This window comes from Hemicordylus capensis, chromosome 3, assembly GCF_027244095.1.
Source record: "Hemicordylus capensis ecotype Gifberg chromosome 3, rHemCap1.1.pri, whole genome shotgun sequence".
NCBI classification, from domain to species: domain Eukaryota; kingdom Metazoa; phylum Chordata; class Lepidosauria; order Squamata; family Cordylidae; genus Hemicordylus; species Hemicordylus capensis.
Window position 1 is genome coordinate 132,543,455 of NC_069659.1, and position 22,349 is coordinate 132,565,803.

The 22,349-nt window shown below is 41.9% G+C and overlaps 1 protein-coding gene across 2 annotated transcripts in view; it reads left to right on the top strand.

Annotated features, from left to right (window-relative positions):
* The window catches only part of EIF5B (eukaryotic translation initiation factor 5B), a 78,450-nt gene that overhangs the window by 19,807 nt on the left and 36,294 nt on the right, over positions 1 to 22,349 (top strand). For both annotated transcript variants that reach the window (XM_053306214.1, XM_053306215.1), the window contains exons 2-12: positions 2,915 to 3,040; positions 4,460 to 4,544; positions 5,549 to 6,200; positions 7,105 to 7,331; positions 8,078 to 8,228; positions 10,562 to 10,660; positions 11,245 to 11,331; positions 11,558 to 11,644; positions 12,270 to 12,556; positions 14,426 to 14,533; positions 21,852 to 21,962. In XM_053306214.1, coding sequence (XP_053162189.1) covers positions 2,915 to 3,040; positions 4,460 to 4,544; positions 5,549 to 6,200; positions 7,105 to 7,331; positions 8,078 to 8,228; positions 10,562 to 10,660; positions 11,245 to 11,331; positions 11,558 to 11,644; positions 12,270 to 12,556; positions 14,426 to 14,533; positions 21,852 to 21,962 — 2,020 coding nt within the window. The remainder of the gene's footprint in view (positions 1 to 2,914; positions 3,041 to 4,459; positions 4,545 to 5,548; positions 6,201 to 7,104; positions 7,332 to 8,077; positions 8,229 to 10,561; positions 10,661 to 11,244; positions 11,332 to 11,557; positions 11,645 to 12,269; positions 12,557 to 14,425; positions 14,534 to 21,851; positions 21,963 to 22,349) is intronic.

A 22,349-nucleotide genomic window follows, 5' to 3' on the forward strand; every position in this document is an offset into this window, starting at 1 on the left:
TGTGAGGGGGTAGTGCTGTCAAAGGCACACAGTGGAGGTGATGAGCTTCCAGTGTGTGACCTTCGAGGACATATTTTTGCATGGCAGAGCACAGGTCTGGAGGAAGGGAGGTTCTCCCCACCCAGTGCAATCACTGCTGCTGAGTTAAACCCATCCTCTGCATGTGTGTATCTCACATAGTACCCATGCTTTGTCAAGTTTAGGGATGTGTACAGAACCGGTAACTGCCAGTTCAAAGGTGGGGGGTAGCTTTAAGGACAGGGGAGGGTGCTCTTGCCCTCCCGCCATGCTTCCCCTGCCAGCGCTGTGTGCAAAATCAGTCCCGTTGGATGGCAGCACACCTCCTTGCCACCCCGGTGCGTTGCGGACTGGAAGTGCCCGGTGCATGTTGTGATGTGCATGTGTGCACCGGGTATTTCTGGCCACTTCTGGTCCGTGATGCACCAGGACGGCAAGAAGGTATGCTGCTGCCCTGTGGGACTGATTTTGCACACGGCGCTGGTGGGGAAAATGTGATGGGGGTGGGGGGAAGAGCAACCTCCTCAGTCCTTTAAGCTATACTCCCTACCTTCGAACCACCGGACTTTCCAACCAGTTCGGAGGTCTGTAAAAGGGCCTCCGAACCAGTTCTGTGCACATCCCTTGTCAGGATTCTGCCTGATAACTGTATCTTTGAAATGTTACTTGTGTTAAGTGTGGAGGTTGCCTTGAGAAATGAAGCAATTTGTACTTTCCAATGAATTTCCTGATTCTTAAACATAAGAAGATATATCTTTACAAGCAGGCTCTAATTGTGGTCTATTTAAAATGGAGTGTCAGGCATATTAAAAACTTTCCCTCTTATGGCTCCATATGCTTGGCATTGCAGTTAAACTTTTTGCTGGTACTTCAACATGCAACATCAGCAAGCTGGGAATTCATGGCCAGATAATGCATTAGGCTGGTGTGGTAATGTTGTAGACACTGTGATCCAGTTTAAATGTGACACCAGGCATGTGGAACCTTCCATTGATACTTTTAAAAAGCAAATGAAGTATGCCATTGAAATGCACATTTCAACCAGGAGTTTAGCTGCAGAAAGTGAAAAATTATCTTCTAATTAAATGTAACTAAATCTGAGTGAATTAAAATTGAGATGCACATGTCTTCCAAGCTTTCTGGATATATTTTTGGTTGTTGACAAATGCTCCTGTTAAAGTTTGAATCACTTTAATATATTATGTTGTTGCAGGATGTTGCATCACAAAAGAAATTTGCCTGTAATCTGCTCTGAAATTCTCCTTACCTAGATTTTTTTATGAAAGAAAGTCACAAAATAGAGAATACAAATTTTTGTTCTACTGTATTATTATATATATTTCTGTTTTCCATTAATTTGTATTTTTGTTCTTCCAAACGCTGAGATTTGCTTGCAACTGTTATGTTCCCTGCTTGCTGTGCTGTATAGTCTGGTGGAAGGCACTTCCACAGGCTGCAGTAAATGCTAATCCTTAAAAGGGGATTTCCACTTTGCTGACTTAATAGCTTGCAATAGCAGGGAATTCTTTAAGTAAGAGTGTGGGTAACTCATCACATTCCAGCTGAGCAGAGGTAGGTGGTGCATCTGTTGCTTTGTTGTGCTTGAAGTCCTTCAATGATGCAATGTAATAACTTGAGAGGTTCTTAAAGTTTAGATTTTGATTGCTTTTCATGATCTTGTAAACTTTTTAAGAGTAACAAATAGTCATTCTGTATTTTTTGAAGAATGTGTTATTTTTTGCTGAACTAATTTCATTGCAGAGAATGGTAATCTTAGCAGCCTTAAACACACACCACACAACTTGCTTATACTGTGGTAGCACTGTCTGAGGGCAGTTACTATCCTATAGTTTTATCAAATAGTACAAACTGTTTGAATCTATCTTGAATCTGATTTAAAAACAACAACAGTTTGGTGGATTATGTCTGATGTAAGAATTGAGTTGCTTTCCTTGGGGCTGTTTTTAACTTTCAGCTGGAAACTAGGTTTTCTCAGCAGTCAAAAGACTCCTGCTGTCGAATTGAGAAATAAATCAAAACATGATTGACCAAAGTTTAAGCTGTTAACTTACATAATTTGGATATAATAAATTGCAATGATGTTGATGTTTGGGTCATCTCTTCTGTAACAGGAACATAGGTTGTACGCCTTTGTTAGACTATTAAGACTTTCTGTTTTCATTCCTGTCCCATTTTTCTTTTTAAAGTATGAACTCTGCTTGGCAACGTATGGTTAATAAAGGGGTGGAGCTAAAGAGTCAGTATTTATTTTTTTCTAACAATTTTCTTTTTGCTTAGGTTTTCTATATTTAAAGGGAACAATTTCAATTGCATCATATGGCGCCATAAATAAGATACTGCTCAGCAGTGGTCTGGCACCCAACGCATACATGAAATTGATTCGTCAAGGACCTTAATTTCATGAAGCTAAAATAGGCAAATAATTTAGTGTTGTCTGACTTTCAGTATCTTTCCACTGTCCTCCATGCTGAGGAAGATCCAGGACCGTCCATGTCTTAAGCAAAGTTCTTCTTGATCAAATGAACCATGGTGATAGATCTTCTATTTGTATGGGCAATTTGTAGAGAAATAGTGGAGTTGAAATTACGTGGATTCAGAGGTTGCAAATATGAATGGCAACAGTAAAGAATAATACTTATGAGTACAGTTTGGAGACCAGGTTTGTCAGATCTAGCCTTCTAAAACAGAAATGGTGCAGAAATAAGTAAAAATGAATTTTGTTTATTACAGAATAAAACCCAAATGTTCTGTTCAAGACTTCGTAATTGAAAATATGAAATTCAAATTAAATGAAATCACTGAAAACTGCTGTTTTGCTTCTGTTGTTCCAGCCAATGTTCAAATGTGCTTAATTGACACTTATTTTAATTTTTAGTGCCAAGGATGACATTGATGTTGATGCTCTTGCTGCTGAAATAGAGGGTGCAGGTGCTGCCAAAGAACTAGAGCCTCAAAAGTCTAAAAGCAAGAAGAAAAAGGAAAAGAAGAAACAAGAATATGAGTAAGCGTACTTGTTCCTTGTAGCCCTGATCCAGCTAAGGTCGTGGTTGCATGGAATCAGGCTTTTGTTCTTGTATCTCTTGTTGAATGAAGAGTCATGCACGTATATGGACTGAAATATAGACTAACAGTGCACTAGCGCAAATATTTTTCAAAAGCTAGTTCTGCTAAGTCAGGATCTTACATCCCAGATTAGCAACAAGGTGTGCAATCTGTGGTGTTGTGAAATTCCCACATCCTGTTCTGCTCTTCTTGTGCTTGTTCAACAAGGATAGCATAAGAGGTTGCGGAGCTTGGAGCATCCTCATGACTTTCCGCAGCTCCTTAACCTTCTTGCATGTGCGCAACTTTGTTAGTTGCCTTGCACAGCATTTGTCTGGATGATGACCATTGGTTCTGCAATTCTTCCCAAGCTTGGAAAGCTATAGCTTAAGCTGCTGCTGCACAATAAGGTTGCCAGCAATAACTCTGATTATTGTTTTGTGGGGACCTGAATCCAGCCCTCCATTCCCCCTTCCTGATCCCAAACAAATTATGGACACTTTTGTTGATGCCCCTGCCCTGTGAGTGGGACTTCACCTTAACCAAGTTTTCCTTAACCTGGGGGAAATGCATGCAATGCATCCTATTGGTATATGTGTGTATCGCTCAATCGGAGGGACTGTAGTTCATGGTAGAGCACATGCCCTGCATGTAGAAGGTCCTGGATTCAGTCTCTAGCATCTCCAAGTAGGACTTGGAAAGAGCTCTGCCTGAAAACCTGGAGAGAAGCTGTCAATCAGCATAGACAATACTGACCTAGATTGGCAGTGGTCTGACTCAGTAAAAGGCAGCTTTGTATGTTCATTCATATATGTTCAAACTTAATATAGATTTCCTTGTTTGGCAGCTAGTTATATTAGCAAGCTGAAGTGTCTTGTCCTGCACATGCACTCATGGCCTGCTGGCAAGTTGACCTACTTGTATCTCCTTGAAGTAAAGTAAAGGGCAGAGAGAGGTGTGCAAGAAAAGAAAGACCAACATTTTGTGTCTTTCACACTCCTCTGGTTTGCTTCTTGAGCCATTCGTTACCCAAGCAGAATGAATTGGAGAGCATGCAGATGGGAATGCATAAGAAACAGAATGTTGTGTGCTTCTCTGCTTCTATCTTCCTACTCTCTTGCCAAGGTGTGTTCTACTTTGGAAAGATAAGAAAGGGTACAAAGAGGATACACAAAGAAAAGAATTATATGTTATCAGTCCCATTTAAGTTCCTTTCTTCAAATTCTCTGAATAATTATAAGAAAACAAAAGTGGAAAGACACTGGAATCTAGAGGGTGAGGCAGCACCACTTGAAGCACTGGAATCAGCCAGTGATTGGCCTCTAGTTTATTTGGAAGTAAGCAATACTTAAAATATGTGTAACTGTTCTTATTGTAGTGAAGATGATATCTTGAAAGAGTTGGAAGAGCTGTCTTTAGAGACGCAAGGAGGAAAAGCTGAAAGAGAACCAGCTTCAATAAAGGTAAAGGTTAGAGTAAAAATACTGAGAAAAATTGCATCCAAAATTGTATCCAACTGCACTATAATTGAAAGCTCTGGCAAAATTGAGTTCTGAGATCCTTTAAAGCGGGGTGGAGGGGAATGAGGCATTTGGTGCAATCTGGAGAAACTGACAGACATTCACTAATGCTGCATGCACCAAAAAGCATCCTGCATGCCCAGCAGGGGGAGGGGCAATTTTGGTGATCTCTGCTTCTCAGGTTCATAGTTTAGAAGGCACATTGGGCTGCAGAGGGAAGAGGAGAGCATCAAAAATTGCTCCCCGATTGTGCATGGGAATTTTTGGGGGATTTATGTAACATCGGACTGATTGTCAACCACTGCATCACATGTAGTAAGTCAGCTATGGCTGTGAAGCCTTCTTGCAAGATGCAGCAATTGTTGGTGCAATGTCTTCATACAAATGCTCTAGTAAAGAGCAGATTTTACAGAAAGGACTGCATTGGTGAGCTCTCTACTTCTTCTGCACTTTATCACAAAATATAAGACACAAAATATAAGAATTTTTTAAATTTGTGTGTTTCAATACACACACACAAATAATATAACACACACAACATATTTAAATGGGGTAAATTGTCCTCTACCCATAATAGGCAATAGTAAAAGAGCTCTAGCTTGGTACAGTTGTACTGTCAGCACATTTATCACATTTATCTTATTATATTCACAATCATTTTTCACACACACCCCAACCGTAATGAAATAAAAAACTGAAACTTATACTGCCTTTCATTAATATATACTGCCCTCCATTATGTAAATTTTTGTTGTAAAATTCCCAGAGACGTACGTTTTAGGCAGTATAAAAATATGTTAAATGAATAAATAAAATTATTAGATCATATTACTGAGGGCATGTTTGTACTCAAGTCCGTTTTAAAGACTTCAATGTTTTCTTAGCTGTATTTAAGACTTTTATTTTCTGTTGATATTTTAATAACTTTGAAAAAAATTATTTACCAGATAGAGAATGACAGTGAAGAAATCAGCTTTTCAAAACAAGATAAAAAAAAGAAAAAGAACAAAAAATCCAACTTGGATGATGATTATGACAGTGAAGAAATGGAGGACAAAGAGACAAAGTCTAAGAAGGCCCAAAAACCTAAAAAGGAAGCTCCATCTGGCAGTGATGATGATGACAATGATGCATTCCTTAAGAAAAGGAAAGGAAAAGCTCAAAAATCAAATAAGAAGCAGGAGCTTTCTGAAGATGATGACATTATTGTTAAGAAAAGTAAAGAACGTACACAAGCAGCATCTTCCGGAGAGAGTGGTGATGAGTTGGATGAAGGCTCAGAATCAAAAAAAGGGCAAAAGAAAAGTCAAAAGGCAAAGGCAGCAGCTGAGGCTGAAAGTGGTGATGAAGAAGAGGAATCTTCATTCAAAATAAAAACCGTAGCTCAGAAAAAGGCAGAGAAAAAAGAACGAGAGAGAAAAAAGCGTGAGGAGGAGAAAGCCAGACTGAGGAAACAGAAGGAAAAAGAAGATTTGGAGGCCGGTAAAGAACAGGCAAAGCAAAAGGAGGCCCCCAAGAAGATTGATAAAGGAGCAACTTCTGAAGTGGTGCCAGCTTCTATTACTGTGGAGAAGGGAGAGGGTTCTGTAGTAGCAGAAGGTTAGTAAAACTTGGGAGAAAATATGAGAAATGAATTTTTGTGAGAATTTATACATAGTTTCTTAAAGAAAGGCAGATCGAGTAAAGGCAAGTCTTTTGCTCTCAAAGCAGGAATATTAGCAGCATTGGGTAACTGGGTTTTCTTCTGCCCGGTTGTCAGGATGCAGTGAGATTTTACTACATGACACTAGTTACTTTTTCTATCATAAAGTCCCCAAAGTTCTTCACATTTGATTATATATCTGAAAGTAGATTTTACTGTTGTGTGGTGACTGATAATCACCAGTCTTTGGGTTCCAGAGTGAATTATTGTATTTCATGTAAAGCAATCCATTTTATGATTGTCTCTGGGCTTATCATACTTTTGGCAAACTTTAGAAGGTGATGAAAGCCAACAGCATCTGAGTTAATTGCAGCTTGATCTCTTTCCAGTTACATTGTCATCACCCTGATTCCATCAATTAGTGATCACACACAAAAAGTTGCCTTGTAGTGGAAAAATTGATTGTCTGAACTTTGTAATCTGTCTTGGTGCTGACCTGATTTGCTAGCTAGTTTATTTGAATTATAATGTGGGTATAACTTACACATGCCCTAATTCAAAGGCCCATGTGGTGATAAACTCCATGTATGCAGTACAGCTTACTCCATGTATGCAGTACAGGTCCCTCCGTTGGGGGATAAGTTGCTTCCACAGCTGAGGGGAACTTCAGAAGCTACCTTTTGATGTGGTGTGAGAAACTGCTGTTGGAGCAGAAGAAACACAGTTTCTTCTAAGAAACCCTAGTTTGCTTACACAGGTCCTTGCATGTGCCCAAAGGTTCTTTGCATTTTGGCTCTTGTCTTTAGATCTTTCTTAAACAAAATTGGATTTTGGAAATGAAAAACTGACTTTCTCACTTAGCTGATGACAATGAAGGGGAGAAAAAGAAGAAAGAGAAAGATAAAAAGAAAAAGAAAGGAGAAAAAGAAGAAAAAGAAAAAGAGAAGAAAAAGGGTCCAAGTAAGGCCACTGTTAAAGCAATGCAAGAAGCCTTAGCTAAGCTGAAGGAGGAGGAGGAAAGAGCAAAGCGAGAGGAAGAAGAGCGTATAAGACGACTCGAGGAGCTAGAAGCCAAGCGCAAGGAAGAGGTACTCTCTTCATATAGGATGGAGTAAAATATAATACAGGTTCACATTTGTACAGTTTTGGTTTTGAAGGGGGATTTATTAAATACCACTCTTGCTGCTCATGGGGGGTGGTGAATAAGGGAAGCAAATGGATCAGTAACTCATAATTAAGGCAGTTATGGTGGGTATGGCTATGCTTGCCTATTAGTAATGGTTATCACATATGATTATTTTAATAAGTGTTTTAATCTCCTGAAGGGGAAGAGAATTGGTAATTTCTGCATGAAAGGATCCAGCATAGTGGCCCACATTTTGTGCAACACATCACAGGTTGGGAATCACCAGTGGTCTGGTGCTTTTGCACAAGAGTACAATTACTTAGAATAGCACGCCCACACTACAGGGATGTTAGTTACATTGTTTCTAATATAAATAGCACTCCTAGAGCGTGGGCCTGCTACTTAACAAGCCCACAGCAGTGCAAGTGCGTCAGAACCACTCCCATTATGCTGGGCAACATGTGAGGCAATGTGCTGGTAAGCATATGCATGAAGCTGCCTTATCCTGAATCAGACCATAGCTCAGTATTGTCTGCTCTGGCTGGCAGCAACTGTTCAAGATTTTGGCAGGGATCTTTCAAGTACTGCTGTTCCCAATACAAGGTGGCATTGTAGAGAACTGAATCCGTTATTTGGTGCATGCTAATCATATGGTATCAATGACCTGTGGCCCCTCCCTTATCAAATGTACCTTTTTTTTTTTTTAAGGAACGCTTAGAACAAGAAAGAAAGGAAAGGAAGAAACAGAAAGAAAAAGAGAGGAAAGAACGCTTGAAAAAGGAGGGAAAGCTTTTAACTAAGGCTCAGAGAGAAGCTAGAGCCAGAGCAGAGGCTACTCTTAAATTACTGCAAGCTCAGGGTAAGGATTGCTTTGTATACTAAATATGTTGACTGACATGTATTTGTTGGTTTGGACTTAAATGTGCTGAATTCTTTTCTAGTGTCTTGTAGCTGAGAACAATTCTATTAACTATTCTATGGGGTGGGAGGTCGGGGGGACGACAAAAACCTAAACCCTAGGACTTTAAAAAAATAAACACAGATATATAATTTCTATACTTATTTCTGAAATCTATAAATTTCATATAACTGAAATGTGTATAAATGCACCCTCATAACGTATAACTGTTTCTAAAACCAGCAAATTAAGTGTTCAGTTTAGTAAATCTCAGCATAGCATGGATGGAGGTGAATTGTGGAAAAGGGAGGTTCTTTTTATAAATGGTATGTATGTGATTTGCCTTGGTGTCTCCACATGCCTTCTGCAAAGTATTCTGTGCCATAGTTAGGAGGGCAGCTTTCCTCCCACTTGCAGGAGCTTATAGGCATGGCTATAAAACAGGCAGTTTCCCAAGAGAGTCACAAGATTAAATCCAAGTAAAAATGTTGCTTGATTGAATTAATGCTAATGAGAGAGGAGCACTCAAGCTCAGTGCTTTACTTCTGCTTATGGTTGTAAATGCTAACTGGAAGGAAGTGGGAAAAGAAGAAGTGGTCTGCTTAGTGGAGAAAACACTGGAAGGGAACCCAGGGAGAGGAGGAGGGAAGGGTTGGTAAAAGAACCTGTGGAGGAGCTGGGGGCAGAGAGGAAGACAACCAGAGAGAGCTTGGGAAGAAGGAGGGAAGGGCCTGTCAGGGCAGGCAACCAGCAAGGAGACCAAAGTCAGGAAGGAAGATACTGAGGAGAACCATGAGGAGAAGAGGCAGAGAGGAACTGTTATCAGAAGTGGTGAAGGAGGAAAGGCCAGGGGGCAGAAAGGAAGAAAATCTGAGAGAGTTTGAGGAGTTGATCCGAGGAGTCAGTCCAGGTACCGGAGGAAGGGAAGTTGAAGAGCCTTGGGAAAGGGAAGAGAGCAGCCAGGAGGGAGGGAGTGAGGGTAGGGAGGAAAGGAGGCTGGGAGAGTCTGGGGCAAGAAGAGGGAAAGAAGTTGGTCAAAAGGACCAGAGGCAGGGAGGAGAGGACCTCAAAAGAATTTGCAGAAAGAGGAGAGAAACTATCTGGAGGCTGCTGGGAACTAGGGAATAGGTTTAAGAAGGAGGTGCTTATCTGTACTGCTGGGGACTGTTTATGGGGAAACAGTAGCTTGTTTTGAAGCTGCTAGGGTTCTATTAATTGGGAGGGAGGGAAGTGGATATGTGAACAAGGTTACCTGTCCTAGCCTGACCCGATGGTACCACAATCATGTACTCACCCATTCATGCCTAGGGAAGGGAAGGGGAATTTGGGAGGGGAAAAGGAAAATTCCCGGGAGCAGAGGATGGAGAGGAAGGCTTCCTGTCCTATGTGAAGGAAGGGAAGCCTGGGTCCTCTGTGGGAAAGGTTGGGTGCAATGAAAAAGCAGAGGGCTACAGCCCTGGTATGAATCCCAGAAGCTGCACAGTTTACAGGATTTCTGTCTGCCTGTTTTATAGGTTGGGAGATGGTCTGTGTAGTAAATGCTGCATGCTTAAACCGGAGCTCCTCTGGGTTTATGGCTACTGAGGGTGATCTCTAATGGAGAACAATGGGTTTCAGGGTAATCAGACACAAAGATGGGATTTCCTTAGGGCGGAGGCTAAATGTTGACTCGAAGGATATTGACTTGTTGATTCCAGGGATTTGGATAATGCAGGAGGCATGACTGAGTGATTTGAGTGTCCAGATCAGGAATGCAACTACATGAGTGGGTGAAAAGCGAACCATGGCTGCCTGGCCTGACCCTGGGGTCTCAGGAGGGCCAGAGCTTTGTAGGGTGTTAGGGTGCCCAGTTCGGGGCTTCTATGAAGAAGGGAGCTGCAGCTGCACCTCCTCCTCGGCCAGTCTTCCTGTTCTGCTTCTGGCCACAGTGGTGGACACTACTGGACCCTTATGTGAGCAGGTAGGTCCAGACTGCACACCTCTCTAAGGGTGCAAGAGTGGGTGTACAGGGGACCCAGTTTTGGACCCCCTAACATAATGTATGGGATATTTGCTGTCTTGCTCATTCCCATGGCCAAATTCTTCTCTACCATACTTTTCAGAGCATTGCAAATAGTCAGTGTAATTAGGTAAGCTGTCCCTTTATCCAGGTAGTGCCTGTATTTGTTTGGGTCAGATTGTTAGGATGAAGTTTAAACTTGAGGTCAATATCACTGATGTGTCAATTCAGTCACTAGTCACCTCATTTGGTCAACTTCAGTGCTACTTTGAATGTTTTGGTTACTACTTGGCAGGTGTTGAGGTGCCATCCAAAGATTCTGTGCCAAAGAAAAAGCCAATATATGAAGACAAGAAGAAGAAGAAGCAGCAGCAGCAACAGGAAAACAAAGAAGGTAAGGATTTTGTTCCTGCAAAATTAAAAACAACACCCCAAAATAATCCAAATCAAGATTGGTAAACACTGTATATGCAGCACAATCCTAAACTCACCTAGAGAGTAATTAGCGTTGAACTCAGTTTTGCATAAATATGCTTGGAACTGCATTGTTGAAGTAAAAACAAAGCAAAACACTTCAGTTCTTTTTCTTATGCTTTGAAGTATTCCCTCTGTGCCTTCTTGTAGAGGAAAATGGTTACACATTGTTGTTTGTCGGGCTATAGCTGTAGATAGCAATAAAAGAATCTGAGCCATTCCAGAAATCTAGCTATAAAATGGTGCTGGTGCTGGTTAGTTTTCTCTGCTAATATGTCATATATGTTGAGTACTAGAAAACATGCTATGATCAGAAAGAATAGTCTTTTGTCATATACTTGTGTTAGAAAAAAACCCTCTGGTTTTTGCCATAACATCAATATTTGTAATTGAAATAGCTTTCTTCTGGGCAAATAAATAAAATGCACCAGAACTGATAATTTTGCAAAAATTCTATGTTGCTGGCCTCACTTTTAAATAATTATTTTCTCTTTTGAATTTTAGAAATTATGGAATTGACTTCCCCGACTGAAGAAGCTGTAGAACCAGTTACACCAGTAAAAGAGGAGATTACGCTCCCATCAGAACCAGGTCAGTAATAAAGGAAACTGCATGTTTTATCTAAATCATAAAATGCTGGCTCTCTGAAGATCTTTCTATTTTCTTTAGCCTAAAATTATGAGGTCAGTTACACTAAACTACCTTTGAACTATTATATTAAGCCATTAACAAACATATGGCTAATTCAGTGTTCTGCCCATCCCCTTATCTCTTTATTCATGGTGCTATATTAAAACCTATCCATGTCCCTTTTTAGTTTCAGAAGAAAAAGAGGAAGAGGAACCGGAAGACACAGGATTAGATGATTGGGAAGCTATGGTCAGTGATGAAGAACGGGAGAAGGGTGAGTGCCTTTTTGAGAATAAGTAGAGTATTACATTGATTTGAGGCTCTGTTGTTCTTTTGTTAAAGTACTGAGTTTTCCTTGTATTGCATATTATATAATGGAGTAGGTAAGCACTGTGACATGTAAATCAACTTTCAACTTGAGTGAAGACCTTTACATTTATGTGTACTTCTAATGTTAGTGCCTGTATTTACAAGTTTTGCATTTGCTATTCCAGCAGTGTCTAGCCCCCCGCCTGCCGTGCCCCTGCCCCAGTGTTAAATGCATGGGATCCTATAGTCAGTCCTTTCATATGTCAGTGAATTTTAGAAATATGATTAGGGACAAAGAGGACTTCTTACTTGTGGGCCATGTTGTGTTGAAATGCTTATCACTTCATGAAAGAAAGCTTCCGCAATACAAATATGTGAAGTCAAGAAGAATGGAGTCAACCATACCTTCACTTCTGGGTGCATTGTGTCTGTTTTTGTTAGTGTGCTGAGTTGAGGGATGTGAGACTGCAGTTCTGCACTAGTTACTTGTGTCCAAGTCTTATTGAAATGTGCGACTTGTGAGTACTGGTAGCTGTGCAAGATTAGAACCTTACTTAGAGGCATTTAGTGTTTCTAACATCTTTTGTCAGAGAGAAAAACTGTCCACATTGAAGTCAAGGAACAAAATGATGAGGATGAAGATGAAGATGATGAAGAGGAAGATGAGAGTGAAGAATTTGAGGATGGAGAAAGCGAGGGAAGTGAAGATGAAGATGAGAAGACTTCAGATGAAAGGGAAGCAGAATCACAAGCTGCTGGAAAACAATCTGTAGAGAAAAAGTTAAACAAAGAAGTAAGCTCAGATTCAGAATATTATTCAGATGATGATCGCACTAAAGAAGAACGTTCTTATGACAAAGCTAAAAGGCGAATCGAGGTATGTGGCCACAATCTTTCACAATTTATAGATTCAGGCTGAATAAACAGATACTGGATGACATACAGTGTAGGGTAAAGTGGGCAGTTCAACACTGCCTATGCCCAGGGCTGTCCTTAGGGCATGGCAAGCAAGGGGAATGCCCCAGGCCCTGCTCTTTTAACCCCCATTAGAATTAACTGGAAGGGGGCCCTGCATTGGATTATTTGCCATGGGCACTGCACTCCGCCAGGGCTCTCTAAGGACAGCCCTGCCTACGCCCCTGTGTGTAAAGCACAGCCTGTGGTGTTGTGGAACAGAGCTGTTACACTCCAACTTAAAATTGAGCAACTGTAGTTGCTTGACAGTCACCTTAAGTGGGGCAGCAGGGAAATGCTTGACTAACAAGCAGAAGGTTGCCAGTTTGAATTCCCGCTGGTACTATATCGGTCAGCAACTATATAGGAAGATATATAGGAGATAGATATATAGAAGATATATAGGAGATAGCATCACACTTCTTTAGACATGCAGGTGTGTGGTTGGTTCTGAAACACCTGCATTACCCTGCACTGTATGTCAGCCACTACAGATAACATCAGGCCAAGTTACTGATGACCAAGTCCTGTTGAAATTGGACTTGCAAGTCAAGCTAACTACTTTCGTTTATTTCAGTGTTGCTTAGTCATGACTAATCAGTCTGAAGATTGCCTTACATCTTTTTCTCTTTTTTCCTCTAAAGTTTCTTGGCTTATGTCACTGCTCCCTTGGAGCCTTTTTAGTTCTACTGTTTGATGATATTTTAGTTCTTATGTTTGATAAGTTTTCTGCAATCAAAATATTTGATTGCAGAAAGCAGATATTCAAATTAACCAAAACTTTGTAGCTTTTGGTGAGTTTCCAGAGTGGTCCTCTACCTTGAACAAGTTGCACTCGCACAACTGTCACATAGCTGTAGGAACTATTGCTTGCTCCTGGCACTTGTTTTTGGTAACTAGACAGTATCAAAACAACCAGATCTGTGTTTCCTAGAAAAACAAGCCCACATTTGCCCTAGTCTATTGTTCTTCTGTCCTGAATCATGTTGTGCACTAGGGCTAGTTAACAGCCAGGTTTTCTTATTGGGATGCAGCCAAAGCTGTGAGGGCCTTCAATCTTGGGCTTGGCAAAAGCTGAATTCCATGCTATACCTCTGATCAGGCGCTACAGAGGATCCTGGATTTCAGCCTAGAAACCATTGCCATCTGCAGTAGATCTTCAAATAGGCTACAAATGTCTGCCTGTTGTGTCAAGGATAAATATTAACCTTTTTTTGGACATTTTATTCTCTATCTGAAATGTTATGTGTTTGTGTTTTAAATAATAAACTTAACGTATTAAGTTCTGGGTTGGGTGTGTGTGTGTATGGTATGTATATTTAACTAGACTATTCTACCTCACATTAATGCCTGTTTTGTGGGGGTGCTAAGTTACAAAGAGTACATTATCCTTTTGGAGAGTAGATGGTGGTTAAAAACTGGAAGCCGGCAGAGTTATGACACAGTACCCCTGTTAGACCTTTTACTGAAGCTCCTACCCCTGGTAGTGAGAACACCTGTTGCTTGCTCAATATCTTCTAGCAGCTACTGATTGATGATGTGCTTTGGGTTTTTGCTTTGCTACTGGCTGTAATCCAGTAGTAAACTTGGGATAACTAGTTGCACTTCTGATCTGGCTTACTAAATGACCCCTGACATATTGGATTCTATAGAAGGGTAAGAACTCTCCAGCAGACGCTGATAATGTTATACTGCTTTGCAAGAGAACTTTGAATATTTGTTTTGAATAACTCCTATTTACGCTCTCACTCTTTCTTATGGTTTTGAATATGCTGTCTGTTTTTAAACCTAGAAACGCCGTGTTGAAAACAATAAAAATACAAATTATGAAAAGCTAAGAGCACCTGTTATCTGTGTCCTTGGACATGTAGATACAGGAAAGACGAAAATCCTGGATAAGGTAAGACCCAAGTGTGTGCTGCAAAACTGTACAGCTTGCTATACCAGTTAGCCCAAAATACTAGCAAGTTAACTGCTTGCTTATGTTTAAATGGACAGGACATGGTATTTGAGGGTATGTTTCAGCCACTACTGTATAGGACTGAAGTTGATGTGTAACATCGAAACACTTACTATTTTTAACATTTGTTTTATGTTTTGTTTGTGCATTAAAGAGGTCTTGAAATGTTTGTGGGTTTTTTGGAGAATGCATATTTCATCACTGTTATACCATCTTATTCAAAGGACATGGTTATTCTTCAGTGTGATCTCTGATTCACACTCCTGGGCTTTGTGCCTGTTCCGAGACTACATCAGGAACCTTCTAAAGCTTCTCTCCACAAATGTTGGCGGCCGCTCCTCCCCCTCCACTGGTGTAGTGACACATCCTTGGACCTTCTACTCAATCTTTTTTGTCCTTTGGCTTTCCTTCTCGTTTCACTCTCCGCTCTTTAAAAAGAAAAAGAAAGAAGAGATTCTTCATTATCCTCTATCGTCCTGTTATATCTCTTTCTTTATTTGATTTTATCAGTACTTCACTTCTTCCATTTGTGTGTTTATTTTCTTCAGGCCTTTCCCTGGGTCTCCGGAGGGCTCCAGCATCTAGTCTTCTCAGCATATGGCAAGTAAAATATCCTTCTTAAAGGTGTATTAGCCGTACAACTATGATACCCATGAGCTGTATTGTCAGTCCAGAGAGAAGGAGAAAGACCATGCTGCACTCCAGGCACAGCACCCCCGCTCTTGAGAGGAATGCTTCGTTCAGCCGAACTACAGTCACCAGAAATTCAACTGCAGGCACTATTTTGGAGCTGATCGCTACCCCACCCATCAGTACCATGCCAGCTGGTTCTGATATTACTCCAACTGGGAGCGGGCTTATCCTTAGTCCCAGTCCCAATGCCCAGGAATCAAGAGTCATGCATAGGGAGCGATTGACCCAGAGGCAGATCCCATACGCCCAGGCAATCTTGGGCGAATTGTGGTGTGGTGGTTAGAGTGCAGGACTAGGACCAGGGAAACCTGAGTTCAAATCCCCATTCAGCCATGATACTAGCTGGGTGACTGTGGGCCAGTCACTTCTCTCTCAGCCTAACCTACTTCACAGGGTTGTTGTGAGGAGAAACCTAAGTATGTCATACACTGCTCTGGGCTCCTTGGAGGAAGAGCGGGATATAAAATGTAAAAAAAATTATTTTTTTTTTTTAAATTGCAAACAGACACAGAGAGGAGAGATGCCTGGGAACAACAACAATGTCTAGGGCGACACCTGCTGGCAAAGCCAAGTACTGCTTAACATCAGAGAATTTCTCATTGGGTGTGGGAACACAGCTCCTGATCCTGCCTAGTTGGAAAGAACCATCGGCAGTTCAAAGGGAAATGATTCCACCTATGCCACAGCCTCCTTCACAACATGCGCTTTCAGAGGATTCAGACGAGGAATGGCATCTGTAGAAAAATATCAGTCTGTTAATTCAGACACAGCTTCTCCTAATGACTCCATTAACGATCCTAAACCAGGCTCGCCAGTGGGACTCCAAAGCTCCTCACAGTTTATGGTGATTATGTTGCTAGTATGGCAGCCTCTTTGGGTATACAACAGCAGCCGCCAGAGGATCCAGATCTGATTGTTGCTTTAATTTATTCGTACTCCCATACTCCTGTATCCTTACCTATGCTCAAAGCCCTTATGGATATAGTTCAGAAATCTTGGGAGAACCCTGCTTCATTGCCTCCCACTTCAGAGAAATAGGAAAATCTCTATAGGGTGCAAGCAGAAGATGCTAAATTTCTCTTTAAGCACCCCACTGCTAATTCTGTGGTAGTGGAGGCATCCCAGACCCGTGCTAGAATTAGACAGCTGTCAGTTCCTATAGAGAGAGAGGACAAGAAATCAGACTCCTAAAGGCAGCAACTATATTTCACCTCTGCTCTCCAGTTGAAAATAGCCAATTACCAGGCTTGTATGGGCTGTTATAACCATTATCTTTGGGAAAATATTTTGCCTTTCCTTGAATGCTTACCTACAGAACAAAGAGTTAACCCTAATTTTTCTGGAAAGAGGCATACTGCCTTGCCAAACAGCAGCTACATTCTTCCTGTTACTCTGCAGTTTGTGTGGCTGGTACAATGGCTATTTCAGTGGGGATCAAGTGCCACATCTGGCTCTGATCTTCTGGTCTAGCTTATGAAGCTCACTCTAGACCTCCCATATGATGGAGAAGCACTGTTTGGGAGTAAGACGGATGAGGCGTTAGAGAGGATACAAAAGCTCAAATACACAGCTAAATCCATTAGCTACTCATCCTCTTCCTTAAGGACCAGTAAGTCATGGAAATGGTCCCACACTACCCCCTCCAGGTTCTCACAGGAAACTACATCAGAATGCTCCTTTTGACTCCTACCAGCGATTGACCAACTATTCTACTACTAAACTTTCTGTCCAGAAGGGCAAGCAGCCTTTCTATTCCAAGCAGCAGTGACTATGCCTTGTTGACTACTGGAACATGTTTACTACTGGACTACGCCTCATTTACTACCGGAATGGCCTGAGTCCATTCCTTTCAGCCTGGGGAAATATCACCAATTATTCCTGGTATCTCACAGTTATCAGAATAGGCCACACCCTGGAATTTTGGGAGAGACCACATTTCTCAAGAATAGTCACCACAACATTTAGGGCACTTCTTTGAGATGAGGTGCCATCTCTATTGACAAAGATTTCAATAGAAAATATCTCTTACCTCCAGCAGAGGCTTCTACTCCCGATATTTTGCAGTTTCAAAGAGGGATGGGGGGTCTACTCAGCAACCTAGGTTTGAGAGACTTGAACAATTTCATAGTGTACAAGAAATTTAGTATGGTCACTATTCCTCAAATCTTGTCTTTCCTACCCAGAGGCTCCTGCATTAACTCCCTAGATTTAAAGGATGCTTATTAACACATTACAAGAAGACCTTTGCACTGTAAGTTGTTAATATTCCATATAGGGTCAAACCAATGTTAATTCAAGTCCCTTCCTTTTGGCCTTGCCTTGGCTCCAAGGGTTTTCACAAAATGCATAGACGTCATAGTCTTACATCTGCACCAGTTAGGACTTCAACTCTTCCCGTACTTGGACAATTGGATGACTTTCGAGGCAACACCTCAGGAAACCACCACTGCTGTGCACACAATAGCAACTTGGGCTGCAGATAAACGACAAAAAGCCAACTTAACATCCTACTCAGCAACTTCACTTCCTGGGAATTTTCTTTGGCACAGCTCTGTGGAAAATATGCCTTCCAGAGGACTCCAGGACCTGTCCAAATTGACACAGCATATTGCTTCCATGCAGAGTCAGAGGGCAAGGACAATTCAATGTTTGGTGATTTACATGGCTTCTACGACCTAAATTCTTCCACATGCTTGCTTAAGAATAAGGGTCCTGCACTGTTGGTGCCTGGGTGTTTTTTTTGGCCTCAGCAACACTCTCGGGATAGTCCTTCATCTGCCAGCAGAAGTGCAGAACACACTTCATTGGTGGACCCACCAATAGCACTCTCCAAAGGAGGTCCTTTCCAGCCTTCTACACCACAGTTTGCCATCATAACAGACATGTTGGGGCATGCTAGGGGAGCCTTTTTGGAAGATTTGTCTGTCGGCCATTGAACAGCCTTTGAAGCTCAACATCATACAGTGGGTATAGGAAAGAATCACCCCCTTTGATAGACCTTAAATTCTGGTTCCCTTACATCCTGAAATGAAAACACAAAGAAAATTCCCTTCACCAGCTGTACTTATCCAATGCAACCTATAACATCCAACTGAAAAACATCACAATTACAGTCCAGAAAAAGTGTCAGAAATAAAAAACAAGAATTACTGAGATTGAAAAAGGATCAAACCCCGCCCCCCCCATGTCAATATTTTGTTGAACCACCTTTTGCTTTAATAACAGCCTTGAGTCTGTTGGGATACTTCTCTATCAACCTTGCACATCTAGATGGAGCAATATTTGCCCACTCCTCCATACAGAACTGTTCAAGTTCGGTCACATTGGATGGTAGGTGTTGGTGGACTGCTATCTTCAAATCTCTCCACAGATTTCCTATGAGATTTAGGTCTGGGCTCTGACTGGGCCACATGAGGACGTTCACTTTTTTCTCCTTCAGCCACTGTGTGGTCAATTTTGCTGTGTGCTTCGGATCGTTGTCATGTTGAAAGGTGAATCTTCTGCCCATCCTCAACTGTCTGGCAGAGGGTAGCAGGTTTTCTTCCAGAATCTGATGGTATTTTGCCCCATCCATTTTTCCTTCTACCCTAACGAGAGCCCCAGTCCCTGAGGCAGAGAAACACCCCCACAACAGGATGCTGCCACCTCCATGCTTCACTGTAGGTATGGTGTGTTGTGGATGGTGAGCTGCGTTGGATTTACGCCAGGTGTACTGTTTGGTGTTGAGGCCAAATAGTTCAATCTTGGTCTCATCTGACCATAAGACCTTTTTCCATTTGGCATCAGAATCTTCAAGGTGCCTTCTGGCAAAGCTCAAATGAGCTTTAATGTGGCCTTTCTTGAGAAGTGGCTTTCTCCTTGCGACCCTCCCGAACAAGCCACATCTGTGGAGCGCTCGTGAAATTGTTTTCACATGCACAGAACAACCACTCTTTGCCATGAAGTCCTTTAACTCCTTCAGAGTGGCTATTGGCCTCTTGGTAACCTCTCTTACCAGTTTCCTCCTTGCTCTTCCATCCAGTTTGGAGGGCCGACCGGATCCAGGGAGGATAGCAGTCCACCAACACCTACCATCCAATGTGACCGAACTTGAACAGTTCTGTATGGAGGAGTGGGCAAATATTGCTCCGTCTAGCTGTGCAAGGTTGATAGAGAAGTATCCCAACAGACTCAAGGCTGTTATTAAAGCAAAAGGTGGTTCAACAAAATATTGACATTGGGGGGGGTGGTGATCCTTTTTCAATCTCAGTAATTCTTGTTTTTTATTTCTGACACTTTTTCTGGACTGTAATTGTGATGTTTTTCAGTTGGATGTTATAGGTTGCATTGGATAAGTACAGCTGGTGAAGGGAATTTTCTTTGTGTTTTCATTTCAGGATGTAAGGGAACCAGAATTTAAGGTCTATCAAAGGGGGTGATTCTTTCCTATACCCACTGTATAAATTACTTTGAACTCTTGGCCATATTTGAGGTGCTTGGAGCCTTCCTGACTACTACCATAAGGCTGTGGTTCAGATATGGACAGACAATACAATGGCCAAAGCCTATGTAAACAGGCAGGGAGAACCAGGCTCTCAAAAGGTGCTATCGGTGGCAGTAACCTTTTGGGAATGGTACATCATGAAGGGTATCATGCCATCTGCCTCTAATATCCAAGGACAATCTAACACGGTAGATACCTAAGCAGAAGGCATTCTTTGTCACATGAGTAGAAACTCTGTTGAAGGAGGCTCCATCAAGTCTTCCGTCGTTTGGGGGTTTCCCATCCTGGACTTCTTTGCAACTGCGGACAATACTCAATGTCAAGAGTATTGCTCCGGAACAGGAGTGGCAATAAACTCCAGGGGTGATGCCTTCGCCCTCAGCTGGGGAGAGAAGTTCCTTCATGCATTCTTGCCATTTCCACTACTACCAAAGGTGCTTTGAAAGATTCACGAGGACAAGGCAGACCGCTTCTTAAGCCCCCTGGTGGCCAAGGAGACCGTAGTTTCCACTGCTACACAGACTAGCCCTGGGAAGTTACTACCACCTAGCTTGTCACCCGGTCATTGGGAGTGGTGCTCCAAGCTCCTTAACAGCTTGGAGGATCTGACATGCGTCCTCGATGCTTGTAACAGTCCTCTCAGCAGCCAGGAAGGATTCTACCAAGAGATCCTACTCCTGCAAATGGAAATGGATTCAGAACTTTGCAATACCACAAGGATTTTCCATTTTTTCCTTTGTTTACTGAAAACACATGTACCTATATGTTACATTTGAAGGAGTTGGGCCTGAAACTTGATTCTCTGAGGGTACATCTTGTGGCTATAGTTGCACATGGACTGGGGCATCTCCAGAGTTGTTGGTTTGCGAATTCATTAATTCAAAAGTTCTTGATAGGTTTATCTCATTAATACCCAGATGACCCTATTTCAGCTCCCTCTTGGGACCTCCCGTTAATGAAGAGCCCCTTTGAATCCTTAGTGCCAGTGGACCTATGTTTCCTTATCTTTTAAGACAGTGTTTCTCTTGGCTGCTTCCTCATCTCACAGGGTCAGTCAGCTAATAGCCCTCAGGGTAGACACCTTCCTCACCTTTCACAAAGGCAAAGTGGTTCTGCATCCAGATGTGCGTTTCCCGCCTAAGGTGATGTCTACATTGCTCGCAGCCCATTCTACCCACTTTCTTTCTGAACCTGTCCACTGAAGGCGAGTGTGCCCTCCATTCGCTGGATGTGAGGAGGACCCTTTCCTATTATGTAGACAGAACAGCGCCTTTCAGGAAGATGACATCGCTTTTTTATCCTGTTGTGAACCTCACAAGGCAACACAGATATCAGTACACAGACTATCACATTGGATGGTGGAAGCTATCACTTTCTTTTACAAATTGGCCAATTGGCCACTCCCACAGAGGATCAAGGCACATTCTGTTAGGGTGGTGGCCGCCTCTACGGCCTTTGACAGAGGAGTCCCTCTAGAGGTCAATTGCAGAGCAGTGATGTGGGCAAATCTTTCATCCTTTGTGAAGCACTATGCCCTGGATACAAGAGACTCTCAGGAAGCTGCTTTTGGCAGAGCAGTGCTGCAGTCTTTCTTATCTTGATTTTCGCCCACCACTAGGTAAGCCAGTTTGTGATGCACCCAGGAGTGTGACTCACAGAGACCACATCAAAGTACAACAGGTTGCTTACCTGTAACTGTAGTTCTAGTGGTTATCTGTGACCTCACTCGCCCACCTAGCCTCCATACTGAAATGTTCTCTATCTGGTGGACTCTGACTGAGGAGAAGCCATGAGGATTCATCACTACACCAGTGGAGGAGGAGGGGTGTCCGCCAGAATTTGTGGAGAGTAGCTTTAGAAGGTTCCCAAAGTGGTCTCTGTGCAGGCACAAAGCCCAGGAGTGTGAAGTCACAGATGACCACTAGAAGAGCCACAGTTACAGGTAAGCAACCCGGTATTAAAAACTACTTTAAATTATGCATTGTAAAACTGATGTGTTTACTAATGAGTGTATTCATTGGCTCTCTGGAAGATCATTATTCTCACCCCAATAATAATTATTAAACTCTTTATTTCACACAGCTCCGTCATACTCATGTGCAAGACAGTGAAGCAGGTGGTATCACTCAGCAGATTGGGGCAACTAATGTTCCTCTTGAAGCCATTAATGAACAAGCAAAGATGGTGAGGAGTGTAAGTAAGAGCTTTATCTGTATTTCATATTGGTGTTTCCAAGAAGAAACTCTTAACTATTTTGAACGTTATGGTTTTCAGTAAGATCCCTCTGTTCCTTATTCATTTTACAAGTAGAGATGCTTGGGTTATTATTTATTTGTCCTATACTGAGAACAGGATTATTTTGTAAAGATTAAATACCTAGTAGACATTTATTAGCTCCACAGTATCTCCATTTGCATTTGAATGCTCTAAAGGTGAGGAGTAGGGATGGCTCTTTTGTTGTTCATGGGCACATGTAGTAAGGCAGTCTCTTAACTTTTGGGGAATTTTCCAAATGTGCACAGTTTTCGTAAAAGTAGTAGATTTCTAGTGTTTACTGTCCCATTCCTAAAATAATGTGCT